Source organism: Pholcus phalangioides, unplaced genomic scaffold (genome assembly GCF_987345545.1).
Source record: "Pholcus phalangioides strain wild (caught in Gottingen) unplaced genomic scaffold, Ppha-v1.0 ptg000001l_1, whole genome shotgun sequence".
NCBI lineage: Eukaryota > Metazoa > Arthropoda > Arachnida > Araneae > Pholcidae > Pholcus > Pholcus phalangioides.
This window is the reverse complement of record NW_028301594.1, coordinates 563,441-591,302: the sequence shown is the minus strand read 5'-3', so window position 1 is coordinate 591,302 and position 27,862 is coordinate 563,441. Positions and strand designations below refer to the sequence as shown.

At 36.2% G+C, this 27,862-nt stretch overlaps 2 protein-coding genes across 2 annotated transcripts in view; both read right to left on the bottom strand.

Annotated features, from left to right (window-relative positions):
• LOC149089622 (uncharacterized) overlaps window positions 1-7,557 on the bottom strand; it is a 36,145-nt gene extending 28,588 nt beyond the window's left edge. The window contains exons 1-2 of the mRNA XM_089231719.1: window positions 7,428-7,557; window positions 2,662-2,843 (exon numbers count right to left, since the gene is read on the bottom strand). Of these exons, the coding sequence (XP_089087845.1) occupies window positions 2,662-2,843; window positions 7,428-7,491 (246 nt within the window). The 5' untranslated portion in view covers window positions 7,492-7,557. The remainder of the gene's footprint in view (window positions 1-2,661; window positions 2,844-7,427) is intronic.
• Window positions 7,558-11,263: 3,706 nt separating this feature from the next.
• LOC149089621 (uncharacterized) overlaps window positions 11,264-27,862 on the bottom strand; it is a 45,613-nt gene continuing 29,014 nt past the window's right edge. Inside the window, exons 31-40 of the mRNA XM_089231596.1 lie at window positions 27,142-27,201; window positions 18,365-18,465; window positions 17,625-17,688; window positions 17,261-17,424; window positions 16,002-16,080; window positions 15,176-15,227; window positions 13,596-13,672; window positions 13,029-13,131; window positions 12,401-12,475; window positions 11,264-11,797 (exon numbers count right to left, since the gene is read on the bottom strand). Of these exons, the coding sequence (XP_089087722.1) occupies window positions 11,739-11,797; window positions 12,401-12,475; window positions 13,029-13,131; window positions 13,596-13,672; window positions 15,176-15,227; window positions 16,002-16,080; window positions 17,261-17,424; window positions 17,625-17,688; window positions 18,365-18,465; window positions 27,142-27,201 (834 nt within the window). The 3' untranslated portion in view covers window positions 11,264-11,738. The remainder of the gene's footprint in view (window positions 11,798-12,400; window positions 12,476-13,028; window positions 13,132-13,595; window positions 13,673-15,175; window positions 15,228-16,001; window positions 16,081-17,260; window positions 17,425-17,624; window positions 17,689-18,364; window positions 18,466-27,141; window positions 27,202-27,862) is intronic.

The window sequence follows — 27,862 nt, the reverse complement described above, 5'->3', positions numbered from 1 at the left end:
GCAAATGTTGACATCACGAATATTGTACCTCTAATGCTATGACCTAGCATCAAAGAAACTGACAGAAATAGATTTAGAAACACAATTTTCCTTTCTACAAGCATAATAAGAAATAATTATGCATTTCATCTATATAAATACGTTCCTTCCTCCATAATTATTACTTTTGTTTATATATATATTAGCAATCATATTTGTGCCATTATTTCTATATTTAATACTTCAATATATGATTTGTATTAAAAATACTTATTACATTATTTATCCTATAACATTTGTATTTTTTCATCTTTGTAATTTTACACTGTTTCACAGTACAACATTGCACGCTTCAAGACCCCCTTGTTGTACCTTGAGATATTTTTGCTTTTCCAAAAAGACCATATTTCATGATTACAGTAAGAAAAAAATGGTAATTTAAAATTTATATGATGTTTCATACAGTATACAGTTACTAAAAATGAAATTAGTGAAATGTTTTCGTAAAAATTGGCTGAAAAGAAAAAAGTTTGAAAAATAATGTACCAAGGTTTCCTCTTTCATTAAAATTTCGGCATACGTTGGTAATGTCTGTCTTATCGCACTTAAAAATTCTGTAGTGTTTGGTCAGAACAGCATCTCCAAAAAATGGCTTTTCGATCTAGTAGTAAGTCTTGCTAATTATAACTAATTAGAAGTGAGATAAATGCACAAATACGTGCATACGGCTAAACAACATGCTGACGTATATTTTCATTTGCATTTGTGTGTATGCTTTATTTCTGATTTTTAAATGACAATGAAAATGATTATTTCTCAAAAATCCAATTTTGGAGTTATCATGTTCTGACCAAACACCACAGAATTGTCTTTTTGTAGTCTTTAATTAAATTAGCTAGAGATGTAATGGTCATTGGTTCCATACTGGAACAATGTTCTACACCTGCTCCATGATCCCGCGATCATCCTGTTCAATCACGCATTTTCACCTCTCATATGCGAGTTGATGACAAATGCCTTTTTTTTTTAATTTTTCAATCCATCCATGTGAGATGCGGAAAAATATTCAGTTCCTGATGTCTGCGGCAATTCGTTCATCATGATAGTGTCACAATTTTTCGAAATCCCTTTTAGCATTGATTCAGTCAAGGTTGTTAAAATGATCCAACGTAGAATTTTTTGGAGAAGTCGAAGGTTATTTTCTTTAAACTTTTTATCACGTTCATTTTGAATGAAATCAATAACTTCTCTTCCGTGTACCCATTTCGGAATGTAGCAAAGCTAATACAGGATGGAATAAATATGAAAACTCGAAATGCTGTTGCCTCTAGCAAATATGGATGCAATATTTATCTTATCCCGTCGTGATTGTTTATACTGAAAATCAATTAGATTAGTATATTCTAGATTGGATGAATTCAATTGAATTGCAGATTCTATCATATACAGGGCAAGATTATTGTGCGACTATTTACATAAGGATATTGTACGATTATGGACTGATTAGCTGTGGACGGTGATGATTATGATTACAATTTTTATTGCAGATTCTTTATTATACAGATATGTATATATGAAATAGATTTAGATATGTATATATGAAATATCGTTATTTGCTATTTTCACATAAATAAATGAATTTCCGGATACACCCATCCTACGGGAAGATTTTGTTATTTCTCTGAGAGGGGAAGCGGGGTGTGTCTGGTCCTTCAATATTCAATCTCTCTAGCAAAAAAACGAAAACGCGTTGCGTTTCTAAAACGACTCCTATTGGTAGTGTGGAAAATAAAATAAAATAAAAATAAGCCCTCTTCATAAAATATATAGATGTGTAAAAATCTATATACACGGTGTCCTGTAAGTAAGTGCTAATGCGTAAGTACTAATCCTTTGATCTAGAGTGATAGTTTCGATTTATAAATTGCTTAAAAGTTGTTCAAAAATCAGTTTGTACCAGGTCTGAGAGTGAAAATACAGTGAGTGAAAAAAAAATTAAAATCTAAATTTCTCCTGTCCTCTAACTTCCAACTAGAAAGTTGTTGCACTGTCTCTTCTGAGGGTAATAAAAAACTTCCAAGTCTCTGAGTGCAATATTCACTGAGATATTCGAATTCAGAAATCGGAGAAAAGGACAGCATGAATGATTCACTCATTCATCGTTGTGTTCGTTAGTTTTTGCTGTTTTTCCATAACTTTTCTCAGATTTTTTGCATTGAAATATATTAGCGAATATTGCACTTAGAAGCATGGGATTTTTTTCTTTTAGCCTCAGGAGATGCAAAGCAACAACTTTCTAATTGGAAGTTAGAAAGCAAGGGGACCGTATAAAAATTTAGATTTTGTTATTTTAAGACACACTGTATAAAAACTCTCAGAACAGGTACAGGGTAATTAAAAAGTAAATAAAAAGCACTTACAGGACACCCTGTATATTATTTTCCTGTTTTTTTTTATATTTACGAATCGAAAGGTGAATCATAATGAGTTTTCATTCAACAGATTTGTATCTATTCTATCAACTAAATCGATAAAATACATGAAAATTAACTTTTGACTATATTTTTAAAGACATAACCAAACGAAACAACAATCCATTTTTTCGCAATAGAACACAGCATTCAATTAAACTACGCAAGTACCAAAAAAGGACGTCGCTATCGATTAGAGAAATATATTTACCCGATATTCGGAGACTTCGGTCGGACTATCGAATTCCCATTCTTGATGAGGGACAAAGAAAGCTTTTCTTTCCGGGTTATCATCGTCAGAATAATCGTACAAATCGAATCTGCGCCTCTTACGGTACTTATCCAGCCATAAATAAAGATACGTCCATAAATAGTGTATCCAATAAAGAGCACCTGAAGGAAAAAAAAAGATTTGAGAGTAAATCTCATTTCTTGTACTAAACGTGGAAAGCTCACCATCGAGTTTTCGAAATATCAGTGACGCCGCAATATTTTTATCGCTAAGCAGACAGACCCTGAACGTTTTTCGATATAAGATTAAGTTACTTCTTCATGCATTGTTACCGGTGTGCAAGTAAATAGGATAGACGTCTTCAACCTTTTTGCAGTCACGAGCAGTGACTGTACCCATGATCGAAAGAAGAGCACCCTTTAGGAATGCATCAAATCAGGATGATTTCAATCATCCTTTGCAATTTGTACAAAGTGTTTAGTTGGTACGTTGATCAAGTGCTCGCGAGCACGAAATCGGACAAGAGCATCGAGCACTCTGGGTGCTTCAGGGAGCACCGTGGTGCTCGCGAGTAAGGGCCCTTTCACACGAAGCGGATGCGGGTCCGGAAGAAGTTTTAACAATTGGAATATACTGCGCCTTTCAGACGAGCCGAAAAATCTCCGCACCTAGGAAATGTTCATGCGGGTCCGAACGTCGTCCGCATGTGTCAAAACCTAAGTGCGGGCTCCGCATCCGCACATAGAAGTTTTGACAATAGGTTTATTCGGAGCTATTCAGACGATGCGGATGCGGAGCGAATTCGTCCGCATCTTTGGCTACTTTTTGAAGGTGATTTTTCACGGAATTTTTTTAATTATTTGCCATAAACACCCTTAAAAACACCATATGATGGTCCCTGCTCATTAATATAATGTACCTACATACGTCTATCCCTCCGTTTCCTTCTGAGATGGAGATATAGCAACTTCAACCGCCTTTTGTCCATATTTCACAATTTTATGCAAAAAACCTGTCAACAACGGCCACTGACGGGACCAAAATTATAAGCCATTACGAATATTTAATTGACTACATACTTTAATAACTTTTAAATTTAATTTAAAAATTTTAATTTTTTTTCTTTTTAAATTTTTAAAATGATTTAAAAAAATAAATATTTGAAATATTATTTTAAATATTTATTATATTTTTAAATTTTTAATCTTTTAATTTTTTTCAACTTAAAAAAAAATACTTTTCATAAACAACGTTATCCACGTACGGTGTTCACTCAGGGCCGGATTAAGACGTTTGAAGAACCCTAGCACTTGAATATTTTTGGTGGTTCCTCCGATACCTACAAGTTTATTTTACTCGATATTCAGTCTATAAACTGAAAAAATGAAATTTTATATTTCAGAAGAGAGACTAATCTAAGGATGGGATTTCACTCTAAAAGGTTTATGAAAGTTATTTTATAAAACTTGAAAAATGTAACCAATAAACACATCTGTTACATTCGAGAGAACTTAACTGATCCGCCTATTGGTTGCATTTTTCTAGTTTTATAAACGAACTTTTATAGTGTAATCCCGGCCTAAGACAGAATTGTGATGTGAATATTTCTAAGCACAGGCATTTTGAAAGTCTCTACCCCTTCCCTTTTTTACTACTTGCAAATTCTTTGATATCTCCTGCATTTTTTTCTCTTTTTTTTGGAACATCGAAAGTTTTGGATGTTTTTGGATTTGATTTTTCGAACATTGGATGTTTTTGGAATTTTTCTTCCATATTTTTCCGAAAAGACGGATTTTTTTTTTCAAAATATTTTGGAAATATTTGAAGACATTTTCTCCCATCGACTACTTTTGAGGATCGGAATGAAGACATCTTTATTCCCATATTCTATGTGGCTCTAGATTAAACCACCAACGAATGCCTCTAGGCTGCCTATGGGCGCTGAATCAGGGGTGAAGGAGAAAAATAATTACAAAAATTGCGAAAAAACAGTTTATATGCACGAATTTCGTTTGAAAGGGTATGCGGACCCGCATCCGCATCCACTCCGTGTGAAAGGGGCCTAATGGGTTGAAGATGCTTGAAATAGAAGATAGGAGAGGTTTCATAATTATCGAAAATTAGTAGTATTTAAACATGATCATACCTCTCTCCCCATTTTATTAATGATCATGATCATAAACAAACTTTATAAAAAGTAATTCTATCAACTCTGCAGTAGTATTTCCTTTTATCGAAAAGGTATAATATTGAACAAATAAGGGTCCCAGATATGATCATTAATGAAACGAGGGCCCAGATAGGATGTATATACTACTAAAATTAGATACAACTTATTTGTCTATTTCTGGTTTTCAATCCGGATACATGTGGTCGATGTGTGCAGGAGCGTTGGAAGTGGTTTGGACGTATGGTGCTCGACTAGAGTTTTAGTAGGAAGGTTAATTTTCATAAAATATCTGGAATGTTTTTGGGGTGCTCTGACGCGTGATACAAAATACTATGGGTGCTCAAGCACCCACAGCACACCCGGGTCCTACGCCACTGCATGTGTGGTCCTGGAATATTCTAAAAAGGCTACGAGTGAAAATCAATGGAGGAGCTTATTTTATGAAAAAGGAACTTTTTTTTGTAAATTCACTTTTCAACGATTTCTGAATCATTGTGATGAGCTCTGTCATATTATGCAACAGGATTTATTAAAACGGGAACATTTTTGGTATAAATTTACAATGCAAAGTTAGTCATTTCTACCAAAAAAGTTGATCATATCCACGTCATTCATTTACTTCGGTATTTTCCATTGAAAGGGGGAACGTAAGAAAGATTGCCGTACTTGCGTTATTCCTTTGAGGGACGCTGCACAATATTTATTGAAATTTCTTGATAAATATAATACCTGGGCCTTATGAATGTGAAATATGGTGAGAATTTTTTTCTGCATGTCTGAGAGGGAAGGTGAGTAGTATTAGCGGCGTAACCAGCGCCCCTGTGCAACTTGATATAGATGAATTTTCAAGATGTTTACATAAAAATTATGAATATAGTGATAATTATTTATCATTTCGTTAATAGATATTAATTTTGTGAGCCAGCAAGGAGTTCGCGTCAATGGATAGTAAAATACATTGAGTCCCGTTGACGTAATTCAAAGAAGTGTCCGTTAGTGGAGGTATCTCCTAAAGTCATTCTTCCGCTTTTTCGAGGTTTAGTTCGTCCTGGACTGGAGTATACTGTAAGATTTTGGAGACCATACCTAGAGAGGGACATAGACTTGGTTGAAGGGGTGCAGAGAAGAGTTACACGTGTCCTTATTGGAACACGGGGCTTGAGTTATGAAGAGGGACTTCATTTTTTGAATATGTTTACATTGGATGAACGCAGATGTCGAGGAGATATGATCGAAGGGTTCAAAATTTTCAATGGGATGGATAGGATGGACCATGAACTTTTAGTACACCGCCAATCGACTGCTTTTACAAGGGGACACCAGTATCGATTAGTAAGCGACAATGCGAGGTTATGGTGTCGCAGGGAATTTTTCTCTAATAGGGTTGTCATGCAAGTGTCGTCCTGCAAGTGTGGCGTCAACCGAAGACTCAGCATATCCAGAAAAGAGCCTCCCGTGACAGTTTCTTACTGATAAAAAGTAAGGCCGTGCATTTTCTTCAGGAACACAGCGCTAGAACAGACTATTCACGCGACAGACGCGCTACCGTCCCCGTCACTTACCTAAGTGGCGGACAAAACCTTTGTAATTATATCGAACCTTTATAAATAATATTGATCGAAGTGTTCAAAATTTTCAATGGGATGGATAGGATGGACCATCAACTTTTAGTACACCGGCAATCGACTGCTTTTACAAGGGGACACCAGTATCGATTATTGAGGGACAATGCAAGGTTATGGTGTCGCAGGGAATTTTTCTCTAATAGGGTTGTCAATAAATGGAATAGCTTACCCCCGGAGGTAGTAAATTGTAACACAATTGACACGTTTAAAAAGAAGTATGATAAACATGTTGGGGTAAATCGAGAAGCTGTTCATACTTAGAATAAGACAACCATAAGTATTCTCTATGGGCATTGTATAATATTTTATCATGTGTATATATTATTTATAATGTTTTTAATTACATTTTTAATTGGGTTGCTTTATTTTTGAAATATATGGCATCCATATTTTTTATGAGCATCTTTTTCTCAGCCACCTCGCTGGGCCTTTTTCCTGTTGTGGTGTTGTATTTGTATTTGTATCTTGAAAAAAATGGTCTGTTGCCAAGTATATACAAATCATGGAACCCAGCCGGATCATAAACCCATTAGGTGTAATATTTAGAATGCAATATGTATTTTTTATCCGTGTGATGTGTGTTTGTGTAGAATAAATTTCAATTTTAATCTGTGAAGGTGTTTTTACTCAAATATAAAGTAGAATTAGTTCTTCATTTTATAATTATTTAGTTCTTAATTTCTTGATCTTGGCTTTGTTTTCATCACAGTTATCTCTATTTTTTGTGTGTGTCTTCAAAGACCTTTAGACCTGCAAGTACAGTAAACTTTTTCCGCGTAAGGGTAATCAGATACGTATCAGCTGCGCAGCTATTTGATTTTCCTTCATAAAATTTAGCTGTGTTTAGATTTTTTTTCGTCGGAGAATAACCAATAATTCAGAAATAATAATTCTAATAATTTCTGAAATTTTATCATAACAGTGTAAAACTCGGATAAATAAAAACTTACCGTGACCGGTCAAGTACTTCAGTACGGCAGATATTCCTAATGCGAGGGGAATTGAGAGGATCATCTTTGAATGGAAATAATGCTTACGGGTCGTCAACTCAACACAGAGTGTAGTTTATCTCGAAGAAGTGCAATTATAAGCACAACAATAGAATATATATCTGAAATTATCTCTACATTCACTTTACGCAATCGTATGTGTTATCGAAACATAGTTTGTATAAAAAAAGTAAAAACCCGTCCTTGAATTTTGTTTTTTGTGTTATCACTATTTTGACACGATCTTCGTCTTTACAATTGGTACTCTAGATGCATGTTCAAAATGTCAAGCATCGCAATATCAATTTCAATTCGTTTTGATAAAAAAAAAAATCTTGAATTGTAACATTTATTGTATTGATAAAAAAATTTTTTTGATTGTATAAAAAACGGAACTCACCATTATTGCCTGCAGTATCAGCGGAAGTTTACTTGGACTTTTAGTCTTTGCTACTACTGTACTACTACTAGTTAACCGGACGTGCACTTCGTACACATTCATCTACGGAATTTCTAACGAAATGGTACACGCTGTAATGTGTGTTCTGAGTGCATGTATGGCCCTCACATATTCATGTTGTCAGAATTGTCAGAATTCGCGTTCAGCTGGAGGATTTTAAGGTATTTGCCAGGCAAGTGAGAGGACGTGGGGTCGATTCAACTGCCCTCGTTGACCTTTCTTTCTCTCCTGAATTCATCTTCGCATTAGCCATCTGTTGAAATCCTCCGTATGGAGGATTCTTGCATGTTTGTGAAACAAAAAAATTTTTTCGTTAATTACACTTTAATACGATTCGATTTCGATTTTTGCATTAGCGCTGAATTTCTTGCCATTAGTGATTTTTTCGAGATAAATCGCAACTTTACTTACCTTTGACAACGTTTTTAGCAATAACTGTTAACATCTCAATTTCCCGTATTTTCATCACGGTATATGATCAGGCCACTCATAAAATCCGTCTGGCACTCCTTCTCAAGATACCACTGCCCAAAGGGCAGGGTCAATTCTGAGAATCTGCACAAGGCGTTGGAAGCAACACCTGTGCATATAGGTGCCTTACCTATTTCTATACAGGGATTTGCTCATTTCTGAATAAAGGTCCGACCCAATTCCCAGACTGTCTGACGTCATAAATATAATTATATTCTAATCTAATAGAATTCATTAAAATTAAGTTATTAGGGTGAATTAATTATTAATTAATAATTCTAGAAATTATATAACAAGCTAGCGAGTAGCTTATTACATTAATTGACCCTGGGCAGTGGTATCTTGAGGAATGCCAGACGGATTTTATGAGTGGTATGTAGACATCGGGGAGGCAGTGAGATTCCAGTAGGGGATTCGAAAAAGTGGTTTGAAAAGGGAGAAGGAACTAGGTTTCATTGAGAAGTGGTTGTCCCGTTTTTCGTTTTTAGTGGAAAGTGGGAAGACGGAGAGATCAAGAGAGCGGAAAGATGACCAAAGCTTAGGGTAAGTCTTGATCGATTGCTTTCTCCATTCCTCTCTCGCTCAAGAAGTAGTAGCATAAAATACATGTAGTAATTTATAAGTGTGGAGTTTATAAATATCCCCATATATACATTTTTATAGCTGTAAATAAATAATCCTTTACTCCGACTTGAGGACGTAATGTTTGAATAATTGAGTGGTATCACTAGTATACGATCATTAGTCAGCCTCAGATGCATAGAGCAGCTCTGGGACGCCTTTATTTCTTATATTTCAAATATTTCAGTGAATATTGCACTTAGAAACTTGGGATTTTTTTATTTGGCATCAGGAGAGACAGGACAACAACTTTCTAACTTGGTTTTTTGGTGCATTAGCCTGCTCGATCACCGGATCTATCATTCCTTGATTATTCCGGAGTCCTCAGATGGGGACATATCAAAACATTGGTGTATGACACCCCCTGTTTACAGCACTGAGGAACTTGTTGCCTGCATTGCTGGGAAATCCTGGACATGCCAGAATCTTCCAGAATGTTCGAAATTCAATGTGCCTGAGAGATGTGAGACCTGCATTACAGTTCATTGATGACACTTTGAACACCTTTGACCTCTGTTACTTTTTCGATGCACATTTTTTATTACAACGCGTATTCACTACGTGGTGTCCTTTCACTTGTTTTGTTTTCTGTTTACCCTACCGCATCAGGGAAGCATTTCCAACCATGCATTGCTATGTGATTCCGAGTTGTCTAGGCGTACCCTACCCCTCTTAGATGTTTATAAACTTGGTGTGCTGAGACACCCTGTATGACATGTAGCTTACCATTTAAACATAGAAAAATTACAATAAAAAAATCGTTTATTTTTATTTTTTTAGAATATCAATGTAACATTTTTTACCATGTCCACACGCGGTTCATACACTTGTTCAACTCTAAAAGAACATTGTAGTCAACTTACGGAGGTGGACACGGGTGAAAAGTAGAAAATAAAGTCACATTCAGTTTTATCATGAGGAACTCGAAAAATAATCTAAGCGAGAGAAACAGAGTTTCCCATACCAACACTTGCAGAAACTACGGACATATTAAGGAAAAAAGGCAATTAGTCAATGCTTGAAAAGGTCGTGTCATAAATTCTCTAAATCAACTGGAAGATTTTGTGCAATATCTAAGAGCATTCAAAAACATTACAAACTTATGAATGAAATAATTTTCATGATCGTTTACGCTTTATACAAACGATAGTTGCAACAAAGGGAAAATTAGCATAGAAAGTGATAACATTCAATATATTTGTCATTATTATTAAGCGTTCTTGAGTTTTTTAATGAAAATATAATCATCCTATATTCATGAGTTAAATCATAGCCGTAACTAGGATTTTTCCCTTCCCGAACAAACATTATTTTGCCGTCCCCACAACTTTAAAATTCGGTAATTTCATAATGGTGTTTTTTATCCCCCCCCCCCTTCAGTCCCGGTCCTGAATTAAATAATTCGAATTTTGTTTTGGATGGTTCGGACTTTTTTTGCTGTCCCCTTGAAGTTCAAATTAACCAAGTGCTGCAGTATATAGTGTGTCACATAATCAAGGTACCCCGAACCATAACCAGAGCTCTTTCCAATATTTTTGCAGTTTCAGGGAAATATGTGATGCCACCGTCGTTCTGGAACATGCCAACGTCTTCAGGAAAATATCAATTGATAGATAAAGATGATTATTAAGCATGCTAAAATACTCAGTAGACTTAATTTTAATCTAGAGAAACAAACAACCTCAGATCGCAACACTTCCTCTTGAAGCTTGCACAGCAAGTGCGATAAAATAGGTTACTTGTTTTTGGCCAATGTAAGCAATTCTATTTAAGGTAAAGCATTTCCAGGATTTGTAACATGAGCTCTATGGATACATTTGTATATATATTTATAACGAAAGTTTTATTTTTTGCCTTCACACAGGTTTTCCGAATTGCGTTGAACATGGAAACAGTTACCGAAAGTGTTTCAATAGAAGCATGCCAAAATTCACTATAGATGTTCAATATATTTCGACAGATGATAATCCCAATGTGTGGAAAAAGAGTAAATTTCTTTATTTTTTTTTAATTTCATCCAAAATATTTTGTCATAATTTTTACAGACCTGTCCCTGATTTACGTAAAATTTGCGACTTTCTCCCAAATTCCCAAATTTCACTGAAATTTCATAAATTTCGAAAATAAACTGATCCGATTCATTCTTTTCAGTTCCGGTATGCGGAAGCTCCTTCAATAATTTTCAGTAGCATTTCCAGTTTTATTAAAAATAAAAATTACGTGAGAATTACACAATCTCTATTGCTATGAGTATACAAACTTTAATATGATCATTTTATCGCATATATATTACAGTACAATATAAACAACTCAAGTATAACTTCATACGGTCATTATATCGTCGTCGTCCCTTCCCGCTAGAAGCATGAATGTGCAATGTCCTTGGAAAGAAAAAAAGAACGTGGGAAATGACGTTTGAATCCTTAATCTACTCATGTTACTTTGTAGAAGTTATTTTTCTAAAATATTTTGTAACATCTGTTTCCATAGGGCTATACATTTTCGTTAGCGGCGAAACATAGATATCAAAATAAGGTATCGAACCAGCTGATAAAAAAAAAGTGAAAATTTTCACATTCATGCTTTTTCCATGAGTGGGACGATATATACTCCATAGCAAAATACAAAGAAGTTCATATGCGAGAATATAATATAAATAATGTGGACTTCAAAATGTGTGTTCGCGCATAAATTACTGTGAAATTTAAAAATTATGTGATTCATGAGCTCTCTACTCTTCTCAATATACCCTTGGTTCCATCGAGTATCACCGTATCACCTGTAGGAAAAAAAAAATACGTATTGATCATATTAATCAGAAGAAAGGGAACATGATTAATATCCATGATGGTCTGCTTAGTTATAAAACAATTCGAAAAACTAAATTCTGTTAGATTCAATATGCAATACATTCAATTTAAATTTGCACCTACCGGAAAAGCATCATGAAATTAATTACAGTATTAATGTGCGTGTAACGTTCATATATTTACGGTGATTTTGGATACAGACTATCTGCGAAAATGAAATCGTGCTGCTTTTCTATGAAAAATACATACTCTCGTAAATCTTTTTCTGTAAAAGAAGTAATACGTATAAAATGCATCTGCTCATACATCGACAGACTTTCAAATTGATCCTACTGTATCGAGCTCTCTTAATTTAACTTCATATATGAATACGAGTATAATCCGTAAAAAATCAATTGCAAATACTGTAATTATTACTATTGAATTTCTGTAGTTCAGTATGTACATACATGTCAGGTTATTATGTCATCTGCTCTGAATTTTAAAAGGTATAGGAGCAACGAAACGCGGTAATGTACAGGCTGAAGCAAGTAAAAGAAATATGAAGTCATTGGGTAAAAACTAATCATTACCAGATTTGAAAGCTCTCGTAGCTCCATGCAAAGCAACGACACACGGTAAGCCATATTCTCTGGCAACAACTGCGCCTGTAATAATTAGGTAATGTATATGAGATTTTGAACATTCAGAGTTTGTATAATTTCAATTAAAAACTGAAAATCAAGTTTCACTAATTTCATAAATATACACGATTGAAATGGCAAATAACTGAGTAACATGTCATTGTGGGTATAGATTAAAATTTTCCAAACATTTTATTCCATCGCCCCCTTCTTCAGAAAAAGTTTTCCCTCATCGCTCCCAAACTTAAGTGAGCTCATGGGATCCTATGTTATATCCGTAGCTTCTATCAGCCCCCCCTCCCGGACGGTATTGCCCACTTTGGGAAACACTGGTGTAGATGATTATCAGGATCTTTTTTGCATCGACATGCATATTCTCTATCAGTAGTCAAGCATGATCACAACAAATTGTCTCACTTTTATGAGAACATTTTCGTTCGACATCGTGGGAATAAGATTTTTGTGATTTTTCACTCATTCAATAATGAAAAGTCATTTTATAAAACTTCATAAGAAAAATATCTAAGAACGACAAATCAGAGAACCACATTTTTGATTATAATATAATTTTTTTTACCATGTGATATGAGACCGCCGAGCTCAGTCACAACACCGGACAGTAAAGTGAAGTATGGACTCCATCCAATGTCCGTAGAATACGTTATCAGTACATCACCAGGCTTCAAAAGAAATGGAAAAGTAAACACAAAAATGTATCGCATTAACTGTATTATCCTTGAAATCACTAAACCATGCAAAAATCGCTCATCGTTGTCTGTATTAAACCAAATATTCGATACAACTTTTTTTGAAGCTTTTACTGTGAGTAAATGAAATAATATTCAAACAAAAAATACTACTATATACATGTATAGAAAGGATGGCTCAAGTACATGTATATAAAAGATCGCCCGAATGGTGTTGTCGTAAGATGCTCGTTTACCACCATGGTCTGGTCCACGGGAAAGAACACAAATGAGTTCTTTCACGATTAATTTGAGGGTGACCACCGATAGATGGCGCCTTCATTTCCGACCCAACTCGTCCGGTGGTAAATTGCTGTATGGCGATTTCATCGGAGTTGGTGTGCGATTAAGTATATAACTTTATGCATTTACATGAAGGATTTTTTTATATACGTTACCTGTATCGATGATGCCTCTTCTAAATTTAAGACAACTCTCGCTGTGGCTTTGACCACTCCTTGACTGACAGGAACTCCTTAAAAAACAACATTTTTTAATTAAACCATTCAATTGATAATGAGTATTCAATCATTTAAATAACGTTGAAATAATAATAAAAAGATTGAATGATTTTAACATCTAGGTGGCAGCAGAGGTTCACTAACCTCTCAGTGAGTATGAAAAGGCTGCCGTTCGAAATTGGCAATAAATTGTAGGTCCCGGTCTAATTAGCCCCCATGTACAGAAAATATCGTCGTGCAACAAAAATGAACAGTGATACCTAGAACATGCAGCTGTTCTAGCTTAACCACATGCCAGATGTGTTTTTAACTTTCTTCCGCACAGAAAATGTAAGGTTTTTTTATTTCTTCATTCTATATTCTTATGTCTATGCCTAGGAGTAACAGGCAATAACAGAAAAAATCGCACATAGTTTTGAAATTTAAAAATCTCAAAATTTTGATTCACTTGTTACCTTCTTTTTTAAAATTATAAAAAAAATTGAAAAGCTCTTACTTGAATTTTTTGCATGGAATATAAATAATCTAGTTTTTAGAATACTATGTAACTCAACTAGAGGTTATATATCTATGTAATTAGATTAGCAATATAATGATATCTAAATTAATCTAGATATCATTATATTGCTGTTGCATGAAGTCGTATCGTGCAAATTTAGTTAAATGTTTACTTTCCGTTAGCGCTCTCTGGAGGCAAAGATTCGATGCCCTTGTTAGGCGCAGATAAATTAATTTCGGGGAAAAAGTGGATGTCTCTCCGTATCTGACACGGGCAAGTTAGCAAGTGGTTGAAGCGGTTTCTTGCATTTACAGTAGTAAAGTATAAAAATATGAATATATATAAAACTTTATGAATATATACGTCCAAATGTTAGGATTTTCACCGGCTCGCTAATTACTTTTTCCATTTGTGCTGGTTAGTGAAGATTTACACTTTCAGTAGCCAACAGGTAATCTAATCTATTGCCTTACAATGCGACACGATAATGCCCTCTAATTACCGGTTTTTATCAGTGTGTAGGCCCGCTCCTACCCAAGTCTGGTACCATAAGTCGGCTATGATTTTATGAGCGAGGTGAATTGTAATTGGTGACTTCTTTTCCAACGCTAACAGCACAGAAAATTATAATTAGCGGGGGGGGTTCACTAATTTTCAATCCCCATTCCTTTTTAATTTTCGTTTTTTTTTTTTTTTTTAAATTTCGATTTGAAAAAAAAATTATACCACTTTTTTTTATGAAAAGAGATTAATTTGTTTTTAAAAAAATTTTCAAGTAAGTAAATCTAATGATAACATTTTTCGGGCATGTAAAATATTGAGATCCGGGCATCTATTATTTTAAGTTATTTTAATTTTTTGGAGATTTGTCCAGCCCGGACGAATACTATTTGCTTGAAGTAGGAATATAGCATGTACGTTCACATTCAATGTAATCCCAATGAAAAAAGTCTTAATCAACATTCAATATCATTTCATTATATCAATACATATTTCATTAGAAGAAAGAGGAATTTACCTGACATCACAAGTTCAGTTCCAGTAGGGACGTACACTTCCTCTAAATTTACCTACGATAAACGAATAATAGCTGTGAGTATAATGCATAATATTACAAGCACTTTACATCGACAAATAACGAATTTTTACTTCTAATGCATACAAAAAAGAAATGTTAGAAATAATTGGGTTTTTTTTTTTAAATTCCTCTCCTGCAACTTAACACATTTACGTAATAAAACTCATAATTTTCTTTGAAAACATTTCGGACCATATATATGGGGAAAACTGATTATAACTGGTCCATACCACACGTCTATGGTCCATACCAAGACCAGAAAGTGGTGTTAAAATATTTTTGTAATTAAGTTGGTGACAAGAATTTCAAGGACAACCGAAAAACTATTATATCACGAAAATCTGTTGATGCGACTACATGAACATTTTGAGAGATGATTAATTACAAGGAGAACTAAACATTTTCTAATGAAAATAATTATGTGATGAGTACTTTCTTTTCCATAATCTGACTTTTAATACTTCAATAATTCTTTTCTAAAACAGAGCAGAACTCATCGAAATTATTTAGAAAATGTTTAGTTCTCCTAGTAATTATCACTCTAAAATTTTCACATGTTTACATTCTTTTCAAAATATGTTAGAATAAAATAAAATATGTTAAATAGTTTTTTTGGTAGTCATTAAAACTTTTTTCCAGCCTTGATGATTTATTCTTCATAAAAGAGGAATTCGCTTTTATCAAGGAACTTTTCAGTGGATCTTTTTTTTCATATTATAAATTTAAAATCAAAATAATTTCATTCGGTGACTTCACGTATACTTACAGGTTTTGGTGCCCCGTGTGTTATTTCCGGATACATCAGATTATCTAATTCTCGGTGACATTTCTGTCGTTTCAAAGCCCTAAGAGGAAAACAGTAATACAAGGTGTTTCAAATTGTTTGTTCATGGGATAGTTCTATATAGCAGTTGACTTCAGAAGTGTACTTCCAATTCGATTTGAAAAAGGTTCAAGTGACATGCGGTTTTTTAAAATACCGTAAATCTTTTTTGAGGGATCGTATACATAAAAAAAAAATTTTTTTAACTTCTCTTAGCGTTTTTCAAAGAAACTAAATAATATGAATAAAGACACTAATAGTTGAGGTCATTTCGTTTTTGTACAGTCCTAAAAATATAGATTCTCAAGCTAATGCAACCACTCGAACACAGAGATAAGGTGAGAAAATATTGTAATTTTTCATCTTCAATATCTCGATGAATATTGTATTTAAAAATATGGAATTTTTTGCAGATACCTTTCAAAAGCCGGTTCCACATTTCACTGATCGGAAGTTTTATCACACGGGAACTGTGCAAAAAGTCATTTTTTTTACATTTTCCTATTTATATGAACTCTCAAAAAGCATTTTGACATTTTAAAACACTGCATGCCAATTGAAAACTTTATGTACTTAGAAGTATACATCTTAAGTTGAAGGTTGCAGAGAGAGTCCATATGGGCAAACGATTTGAAAACCCTTCATAGTTCGACGATCAGATAATGTCATTATATAGTATTTAATTATGATACAGTTATATACAAATACAGATACAACGGCAATATGGATGTCATATATTTCAAAAATACAGCAACCCAATTAAAAATGCAATTACAGACAATATATATACATGATAAAATATTATACAATGCCCATAAGAATGCTTATGGTTGTCTTATTCTAAGTATGGAATAGCTTCTCGATTTACCCCAACATGTTTTTATCATATTTCTGTTTAAACGTGTCAATTTTGTTACAATTGACTGCCTCCAAGAGTAAGCTATTTCATTTATTAACAACTCTATTATAGAAAAATTCCCTGCGACACAATAACCTCGCATCGTCCCTTACCAATCGATACTGGTGTCCCCCTTATCATCATAATTAAATCCTAATACAATTCCAGTTGATTAAAATAAATAGGAATTAGCAAAAAATTATCGAGAAATTTTCTAGTTGTGTGGGAAGATAATAACCTTATTATTACGTGATACTTATTAGAATTATGTGTTTGTTAGTACTTTTCGCATGAAAATGCTTACCTGGTGACAATTCTAGGAGACCTAGTTTTGATCAGTTGATTAATTTCTTCGGCACAGAGAAAGAATAGGAGGTCCTTGTTGGGTAACCTTCCTTCTTCCACCATTAGTTTTGCCAAACGATGAATGGGCTGCCGCATTTTATTAACTGATCGGATCAACACTGACTGAAAACGTATTGAATAATTAAAAAACGAGAGAGAGATCATATCATATAGGTTGTACCTGGTGTTGTCCAGGATTGTTAATGTAATTTTAGAAGAAATGATTGAATCGAATTTCTATTTCAGTTCGACTGAAAATGATTATGAAAGAGAATTAAACTTTCGTGGAAACAATAGAAAAACGATTAGAATTAAACACGAACTTTTGCTGTTTCTCTGTTTCTCACTCCTCTTCTACAGTTTGGCAGAATGATATACATTAGAAACCTGTACGAAAATACAATATATTTATTGTATTCAGCAATAGGTCCATTTATTTACTGATAGTGTGTACTGAAATCTCGTTTTTAGAACACCTGCTGATGCCTATCAAATAAAACCAAAACTTTTTGTCATAAATTTTCCAAGTGAAATTGACTGGTTTTTTACCGGTGAGCAGGGTGAAAATGAATGATATGCGGTATGATACCATATATTGTTTATTTTCATGCTGTTTACCGATGTAAATTTTATGCTCTGTATAATACCGGTTACTATATTTTTACACTTTACCGCAAAATTATTTTATGATAAACAGTAACCGGTACTATGGCACATAAAGTTTACACCAGTATGTAACATAAAAAAAATTGAAAAATGTATGGTTTCATACCACATATATCGTTCATTCCATACCGCACATCAGTTTAAGACTAACAATAAATTTTCCTTTAAGAATTACAGGAATTAGCTTATTTTTTAATAGGTGGCAACAGAGATCCCCCAGCTCAACAATGATTTTCACAAAAAAAAATAAGTTAGAGAGTTAGCAAATTTTTCTCCCAAATTTGTTTTTTGCCTGTTTTTTTTTCCATACTCCCGGTCATATTAAAGAATAATTTAGAATCTTAAATATGGACAATATTTAAAAACAATTATAGCTTGTTCACTTAAAAAAGAATACCTTGAAAATCCTTTGAGTTGTATTTTCATGTTAGACAACAGAGTAGATGTCGAGAACGATTCGTTTCTGTTCGGTTGCTTACTTTTCGTTGTCACCAGATTCTGAAAGAGTGTAATTTTACTATTCGTAAATTGTAGTTCATTCATAATTACGTAATCAAAAAGTCCATTCAATTCTGTACGTTAATTCGATGTATTATGACATATCCACCTTTTCTTTTTAGACTGATAGTGATAGGAACCGAGAGACACCCAGGCTCTGTCACACTCAGTGATATAAGCACATTGTCCCTGGGGACTCGGGTGCCTCCGGGGAAACCTAACCATTTATTGATCTTGAGAAAGATATATTACATACATGGGCAGGTGCCATTACGCACCTCGCCAGTAAACAAGTATAAAATTTGTAATCGAAAAATGGTGATTCTGTAAATAAATCACAATTGTAAATCACAGGTTATAAATCTCATAATAATCGTCATAATCGGGAATAGTTCTTGATAAAATTTGATCTGCTTCTCTTCAGGGATTTCCATTGGATCAGTAACTATCACATCAATGAAAGCTGTCAATCTACTGCTGCGTTGATCTAATCGCTGCACCGTGTGGTTTGATTTGGTCAAAAGACATTCGTCAGTAATTGCTGCCTGTATCCAGCTTTTCGATAAGCCAGCGTGGATCAAACTATTCTCGACTACTCATGCTCCTCTTCTTCTTCCTCTTCTCTAAACAGATGTACGAGATCGCTGTCTGGGTGTAGTTGACGTCGTAGTCTAGTGGATCTCCTAACTGGCATAGGTGGCTCTCTATCTGGTTCTGGCTCCGGGACTGTAGTTCTGATATCCTCAGGGTGCTGCTCTAGAAAGCGGACCAGTTTACTTATTTTACTTTTCGAATCTTCCCGCTTCAGGATGCACTCAAGCCAAGGTATTCGCAGATGTTCAGCTGGCTCTCTGAAGTGGAAAGCCGTTGTCTTGGCATAGAGTTGCGTAGTGAAGAGGCGTGCCTATGGCCAAACATGAGCATTTATCACTGGGGATTGATTTGAACCTATGAAGGTTAGCCGGAAATGGACCATGGCCCGTTACGAACATAATCATCTCACGTGACCATTTATGGTTCCGAGGCATTACATGTCGCAGGATCCTATGAGTTGATCGACCGGGCTCTGCGTTGTCATCCCACCTCTGTTGCCATTTATTCATTAGATCCTTCCATAGGATTGCTTTGGCGTGTGATGCGGGAAGCAGCAGATCTCCTGTAATGATTTCGCATTCGGTAGCTTCCTTCGCCGTGGTATCCGCCAATTGTCATTAGCCGCCTCCCCATTGGCCTATATGTGCTTTTACCCAAGAGAGGCTTATTCTGGTGTGATTGCAGAGAAGCTGTCTTATTGTCCTAGCCATTTCATGACTAGACTGAGGATTAGAGACCGCCAGTATGCTAGAGCGACTGTCAGATCTAATTAGGGCAGCTTTTCGATGTAAAGAAGCATCTAAGACTGCGTTGTAGATGGCGAAAAGCTCAGCCTAAAACACTGAGTTATCATCCTTTAGCTTGACCGACCATCGGGCTATTACTTGTTTACCTTTAGTCTTAACGTATGCTGCTCCAGTCCCTTTTTCCGACTTTGATCCATCCGTGTAGTATATAAGTGTGGATGACTGAAGCAGCTCACCTTCGTTTTCTGGTTCGTCAAAACGTATTTGGCTGTTCCGCAGCCCGACTGACGGGTGGGATGAGCAACCCTTTATTTTTCGTTCATATGCCTGAGGATCCAATGTATTTTCCGTCGTTGAGACTGTCTTGCGGAGCTGGAGTAGGCGAGCCGACTTAGCTAGAAACTCCATTTTAAGGCTCAACGGAGGGAGGCCCAAGATAGTCTGGAGAGCATTTGTCGGGGTTGTACTATAAGCTCCTGAGGTGTACAACAGGTATCCTCTCTGAATTGAGTTCAGTCTGTTTGAAAGCTGTACCTGAGGCGATGCACACCAGATTGACGCACCGTAAGCCATAGTTCGCTCTGCCACCGTCAAATAGAGGATTCTGCGCATTTCTTGATTAATGCCCCACTTTGCTCCGGCCATAAGTCGCATCTTCTGCAGGGTAGCAGCAACTTTATCCTTCATTTTCTGGATATGGGACTCCCATTTTAGATCTTGGCTAATGGAAACTCCTAGATACTGCAATACCGTAGTTCTTTTTATTGTCTTTCCCATCATCCAAATCGATGGGAGGCGCTTCTTTGAGATCCAGAGAAATCTCGTTTTGCTCGCCGACAGGCAAAGGCTATGGGATAATAACCAATTTGTGATGGATTGGAGCGCCTTTTCCGCTAGCTCTGCAGTTCCTTTGATCGTCTGGTGAGACGCAATAACAAGTATATCATCGGCAAAGGCCTGGACACGGATATTGGCTGGCCACTCCATTTTCAACAGCTCGTCGAGAACTAGATTCCATAAAAGAGGACCCGAGCACGACCCTTGTGGTGCTCCCTTTTGCAGATATTTAGTAGTCGATCCCGCGTCAGTCACAATCGCAGCTTGTCGATCGTGAAGAATGTCACACAAAATTGCCTTCAGCTGTGGAGGGACAGGCATTTCCACGATTCGGCGAAGGATAGATTCGTACCTTATGTTATCAAAGGCACTTTCAATGTCTAAAGATATGACGGCTACATCGTTTCCTTTGTCTCGCTGAGACTTAATTTCTACCATCATATCTTCCAAAGCCATCTCAGCTGATTTGCCTTGTCGGAACCCATACTGATGAATGTGCCACCAGTCAACCCTTTCCGTGTAATACATGATGCGCTGAACTATAATTCGCTCCAATATTTTACCAACAGAGGAGAGTAAAGATATTGGCCTATATGACCTCAAGTCATTGGGGTTACGGCCTCTTTTAAGAAATAAGAGTAGCTTTCCGATTTTAAAATGACTTGGGAAACATTCGATCGAGTAGCACTTGTTGGTGTGCAGTAGATCTGGAAAGGATCTGTTGATTGCCTTGGTCATTCGATTATTCACTCTATCCAATCCAGGCGCCTTGTTATTGTCTAAATTGTCTATAATCCTTCTTATCTCTGATTTGGAAATTGGTCTATCACGATATCTAGGAGAGTCAGGGTGTGCTGCTACCTTATGAGAATCTTGTGTGGATTGGGTTGAAGAGACTGGGACATCTGGATATATTGTTTGAAGTTGTCGGGTGGCCGCTTCTAGGATTGTCTCGTTACCTGTCTTCCCCATCATGACTTGGGGAAAAGATTTACTTTTCATTGTTGCTCGATAGTTGGTGCCGTAAACCACCGTTGCATCTTCACATGACTTTCTCCAAGACGCAATCTTAGTTTTACGTACCATTTTTGTATACATCGCCCGGTGTTTACAAAACATCGCCCGCAACCTGGGTTTGTCCTCTTCTGATGCCTTCTGGAAACGCCTCTTCAAGGCTCTTGAATGTTTCCTTTCGATTTCTAACTCTCTGTTCCACCACTTCGACTGATTCTTTTTGTCATTGACTCTGTCATTGGTCTCGGCTGCAAGAAGTGTCCGGTCACTCGCCGTCGTCAGTACTTGGAACAAGGATTTCGTCGCTTTCTCCAGGTCTTGTGAAGTATAACACCTCTTAATATTAGCTATTTGGTCTGGAATGCAATTTTTAAGATATCCTGTAAAGTTTTGGAGCCTTCTTTGTGTGGTGCGATAGCTTCTTCTTGTCGTAGTCATGGTAGTCGTTTTTATAGACATATGGATATAAGAATGACTACTCTGTGTCGTCTCCTCCCCTACGTACCACTCTATATTTTGTGCCAGCACTGGAGAGTTGGTCAGGGTTAAGTCGGGCCATCCATAGCTTCCTGTGTGGCCATATGTGGGTGTCTTATTATCGGCGTTCAACAAAATTAAATCTTTCGCCAGAATGAGATCTAGTATCATTTGACCTCTTTCATTATTATCATCATAACCCCATAGACTATTATGGCCGTTCCAATCAGAAGACATAATGATTCTATGTTTTGAGTTCTTCGTGATCATTTCCTCCATTTCTTGTATGACCTCGTATAAGTTCTTGTAAGGGGACGAGTAAGAACTTATTAGGACAAGTTCTTCTCCATCCACATGTAATTGAATTGCCACTGAATTTTCCTTGGTTTCCAAAGAAGCCCCATGGATACAGGTATTCCTAATGACAATTGCAGCCTTACCGTTTTGCGATAACCACCGCGGCCAGCTTGTCGGAAGACCCTTTAGCTCATAGCCATGCTCCGTGCGCCAAACCCATGGCTCTTGTATCATCATAATATCGATATTTTGACCATTTGCTGTTACTTCGAGTAAGTAGCTGGCCGCCTTGGCTCGATCAAGATTTATTTGAATGATATTGATGTCCATTAGAAGCATCAAAAGTGTTTCACTTGGTATTATAAGTCTTGTGAGAGACACTGTTTTTCACATTTAGCAACTCCGACTCCCGGCCACTAGGCCACGCCGGCCACACACTAACAGGTGTGAGGAGCATTTTAGGCCCATTACCTTATGATTGATGTCCATTGCCGTCTGATGTGCCATGTTCATCATCCAACAGTTGATACACCGCCGTGCCTTGCATCCCGTCTGCCCATATTCAGTGGAAATATATGGGTTGGAATGACGCCACTGGTTTTCTTGGCACCGCCAGTGCGCCTCTCTCTGAATGCGGCTGAATCCAGTCTGCACCGACCTACGATCCGGCATTACATTGGTAGACCCACAGAAATTATAATAACGGTATCGATGATTCTTTGATGGCTTTGTTTTTGCCATAGTCCTATTAGCATGGTGACTCTCACTTCGAAGTTTGGTGGATAATGACCTTCTACTACTGGTGAGAGTATCATTCAACCTAGTGAATGATTTGTCGTTGTACACTACTTTGTCGTTAAATGTTACTTGTTTGCGGCGCCATTCTTCTACGATAGAATATTCATCACCATGACTAGGGAACCAAGTTTTACTTTGTTCACTGCAAGGACTTGGGTTCTGTTGTTCCTCCTCGCTATACATTACTTTGTCACTAGGTGTTGCTTGCTTGCGGCGCCATTCGTCCATGATAATGTATTGATCATGCAGTCCAGGGAACCAGAAGTTTGTTTGTTTATTGCTTGAACTTGAGTCCCACTGTTCCCGTTCGTGAGCCGTAGTTTCCAGAGGTTCGTGTGATTGGGGAAGAATAGTTTCTGCTCGCTGCTTTGGAGAGGTGCTCTGAGAATAATCATCGATGCCCATACCAGTGACCTCAGCAGTTGTACAAGCTGTTCTCACATTTCCGTCTCTCTGTAGGGAGCAATGAAAATATGTGTTATTTTTTGATGTCCCAGGTAGTACTGGCCATGGCTCAGCTGTTACATTGTCATTCCGCACTGGCGGATCCTCGTCGCATTTCTCAGTACTGCTGTCCCGTATTTTCTTTGCATGACTGTCGTCTTTCCTCAGGACGACAGGTGTTTCTTTTCGCGGCCTGGAGTCATCTGTTATATACGGTACATCATTCGTCTTTCGGGAGGAAGAGTGATCATCTTGACATATGGTATTCAAGTCTAATATCACTCTCTTACCCAAGAGCACTATTGGATTCAGTGCTATTTGCTTATTACGAGTCGTCGGTGTAAGATGCTTTGGTGTTTCTGTCTGTGTGGTTAGTGACGAAGCTTTATCCTCACAATTAACCGTAGTGGTAGCCGAAAAGTCGCTGGCACCGTCACTCACTTGCACTATCTCTGCTGTGACGTCCTCATTGGTTTTCTGCGGAAGGCTGGTATAACTCCTTGTTTTGTAATCATCTTTGGCGATTTCGCTCACAAGAGCAGACAAAAGTTTCTGTAACTTCTTCTGCACACCCAATGGCACACGGTTACGAATCTTGCCATTACCATTCTCTACCGACTTAACGATCGTGGACCAGAGATCTCCAGTGGCATCTATGAAAGAAACTAATTGATCTTGCAGGGTTTTTTGTTCATTCTGCGGTATTCGTGGTCGATCTTTTCCATTCCTGTCCGTACGGAGGTCAGTAAGTGTCGTCCATATTTCCTTGGCAGCATCAAAGGCATAATTACCGTGTTGCGGTTCTTCCACAGAACGTGTAGCGGAATCATTTTTTTCTTCGATAGTGACTATCGCCTTCTTTTCTTGAAGGTTTGCTGCCATTTTCCTGATGTTTTCGCCCGTTGTGCTATTAATAGCTTTTTTCAGCAAACGAAATTTCATCCTGTTCCCATTTATCTTCAGATGCGGAGAGTTCGAGTTCGTTAAGTGCGGAAAATTTAGGCTTAAGTAGTAGCCTTGAAAACAAGGCAATTCCGAGTATAAAAAGTATAATAATTCATTAAAATCTACGATTGAACATAAGTAAATAAATTTTTCCCATCATTTTTTTCCGCAGCGACCAATTGCGAATCAGTCTAGGTATCAACCAGGCTTGACTTTCAATTTAGGCTCTCGCCTCTCCGCGAAACACGTTGAAAGAAACATGGCGGCGTAAGAACTCATTATCATCACACAACGCATCGTTCACCAGCTAGCACCATAATAGTTTTCTTTGTACCCACTGGGGTTAGCTGGCCAAAATTGATGTCGTTCGAATCAGGGATTGAAGATCTACATCGATATTACATAATCTTAAATAAACAACACGACAGATTTTCTTTTTCTTTTTAGACTGTGTACATGTTTCCGACATTTTTCTACTAAACCGATGCTTGTTTTTACGAGCATCGAAAGTTCGTAAATGGGAGAAACATCGAAAACCAATGCGGGAAATCCAATATATGTGTGAGTTGGTCATTCTCACCTTTATTGATGATTTACGTAAAAATTCCTTACTCTTTGTTTGTTTCATCGCAACATTTTAGTAAATAAAATATCCCATAGAATTTTGATGTAGGATAACATTTCACGCGAATCTCGTTTCTCTGAAACATTTTCAGGACTATGAAATGCCGCTAAAGCCACTTGCTACAGAAACAATCTTTTGCTGATCTTTGATTAGAGGACTCAATGTGATTTTTTGAATCCCGTACTTTTTGGAAATTTCTGTCTTTATAAGAGTTCGCACGTTATTTTCAAAATATTTTTTTTTCATCCACTATCAAGCACAATGTTTCCCATTTTGTTGGTATTGCGAAGAGGGAAATAGTCGAACAGAAGTTCACTGCAATAGAGTTCGATCGACTATCGACTTTTAGAAATGGCCTATCAATAACCTACAGTATTATGTAATTTCTGAAACCACCAGTTTATAAAATCATAATTCACAAAGAGTGAATTACGGTGTCAATGCATCTCCAATTCGCGGTCACTCCCGCCAACAATCGAACCCTCCCCCCTTCCTAGCACGTGTTCGCAAAACACTTGTAGGTATGTTAGTGATGCTATAAAAAAAAAATTGGTGAACTCTCTTACTCTATTTTCTCTTAAGACACGTAGAACGTTCGAATTGATGTTTACTTTTGATTACATCGAACTCGAAAGCGGCTGGAAGAATAAAATAACCAAAAACAAAATAGCGGAAGAAAATCGAAGTTCGTGAAATAGGGAGTTACTAGAAATGAGAATTAGTAAAATAGAGCGGATTTCAACATCATCTTTATGGCATGCTGTTCGGGGCAGTGGACCAGTTAATGAAAAGTGCGTGTTCGTAAATTGGGGATTCGTAAAATCGAGCGTCGACTGTACTGCATATGTATATGTTTCTTATAGCATTTACTTCATTTTTTCTAAGAAATGCTGCAACAAATAAACTTTTGTCTTTTAGCATTGAAATATAGGAGGTTAACTAACACCGTTATACACGTTATTTCAATAAAAGTGTCCAAGAATGAAAATTATACGATTTACTTTATAATTCAAGTAAGATATACATGTATAAAAATTAATAAGCAAGCGATGAAAAGGGAATTAGTTCTGAATGATAGTTTAACTTTCTGAAAATAATTACCAAAATTAATGTAAGAATTAAGTTTTTATGGTACGAATCAAAAAATTGTCAATCAGTCAAATTTGTCTGTTCCTTTATCACAGCAAAAGAAATTCCCTCTGCAATATAATTATATAAAAATTTACTTAGATATCGGTGATTGAAATTTTTGGTTTACAATTCTTCAATTAAAGGCGGTACAAAAATTTAAACTTTTGCATTTTTTTCCGAACAATAGCTAAACACAGAACTATTTTTATTTTCTCTGATGATCATTTCTCGGATTTCTACAAACCATAGAATTTTCATTACTTTCGCACATTATTGATGAAACATTCCGTTTAGTTAACATGACGAAATGTCGAGAAATATCGCTGCACTTCTACAGAAATATCTTTAAATTCGAATCTGGATTAAATACGAATGTTTTGGATACGGAATTTTTTTCTCAAGTGCATTGTACCCAAGTTCATTCATTTTCTTTAGACTGTATGTAAATTTCATCGTGATTTTTCCACTCATTCTCTGTGTTGCACGTTGATTGAGCATTTTACTGCGTTTTATACAACTTGATGCTATAAACCAGGAGTCGTAGGAACTATTTTCGGGTGTCCGTGAACATGGATTTTTAAATTGCTATATATATACTCAATAATATTTTGCAAAAAAGTCCGTGGCCTTCATTTTAGTGGTGCAAAGCGTTCATGGAGCACAGAAGGTTAAATACTCCAGCTCTATAAACAAATCATATTTTGTTCGCATGTCATAAAGCATAAAAGATTAATGCACACACATACACAGTAACAAAATTGCTCAGACCTGGAGTATCTTGACCAGAATGATTGGCTCTTCACCCCAAGGTGACGAATGGACATCAAACTGTAAGAATAAAAATCAGTATATGACTAATATTCAAGTAAAAGGAAAAACCAATATATATAAATTACCATATTAACAAATTTTACCGTAATTCACAGTAAAACTCGGTTATAATGACCTCAGTTAAAACGACAATAATTGGTGGTCTTGGCTGATTGCCATAGAGAATAATATTAAAGAACTTGCTTATAACGTCAATGAAAATGCAACCACCTCGGTTATAACGACAAATGTTTCGATGCTGTTGCATTCAAAAATTCCTAAGATTAGAGCTGATCACATTCGGGGTAATGTTAGCGTACGAAATACAGATGACTGGATACCAAGCGAAGATAATTGGAAAGGAAAGTCACATTCCCTCTGTGGAGAATCGAACCAGCAACTTCGCAACTACAATGTTCGTGTGTTGTTCTATTCATACCTAACTCAGGGGGGAAAAAGACTAGTAACGTGTTTGATGTTTCAAGTTGCTCGTTGACTTTGATCCCGTATATATATATATATAAGGGACATTCCAGCAATTTTTCCCCCTCCCGATTTTATCTTATGAAAGTGTTCCGTTTATCATAGTTTTTGCCCAAAGAAGCTTATTTTATTTTTATTGATCTTTACTAGAATCGAAGATTAAAGTAATTTTCATAACTCATAAATTGTGGGGAAA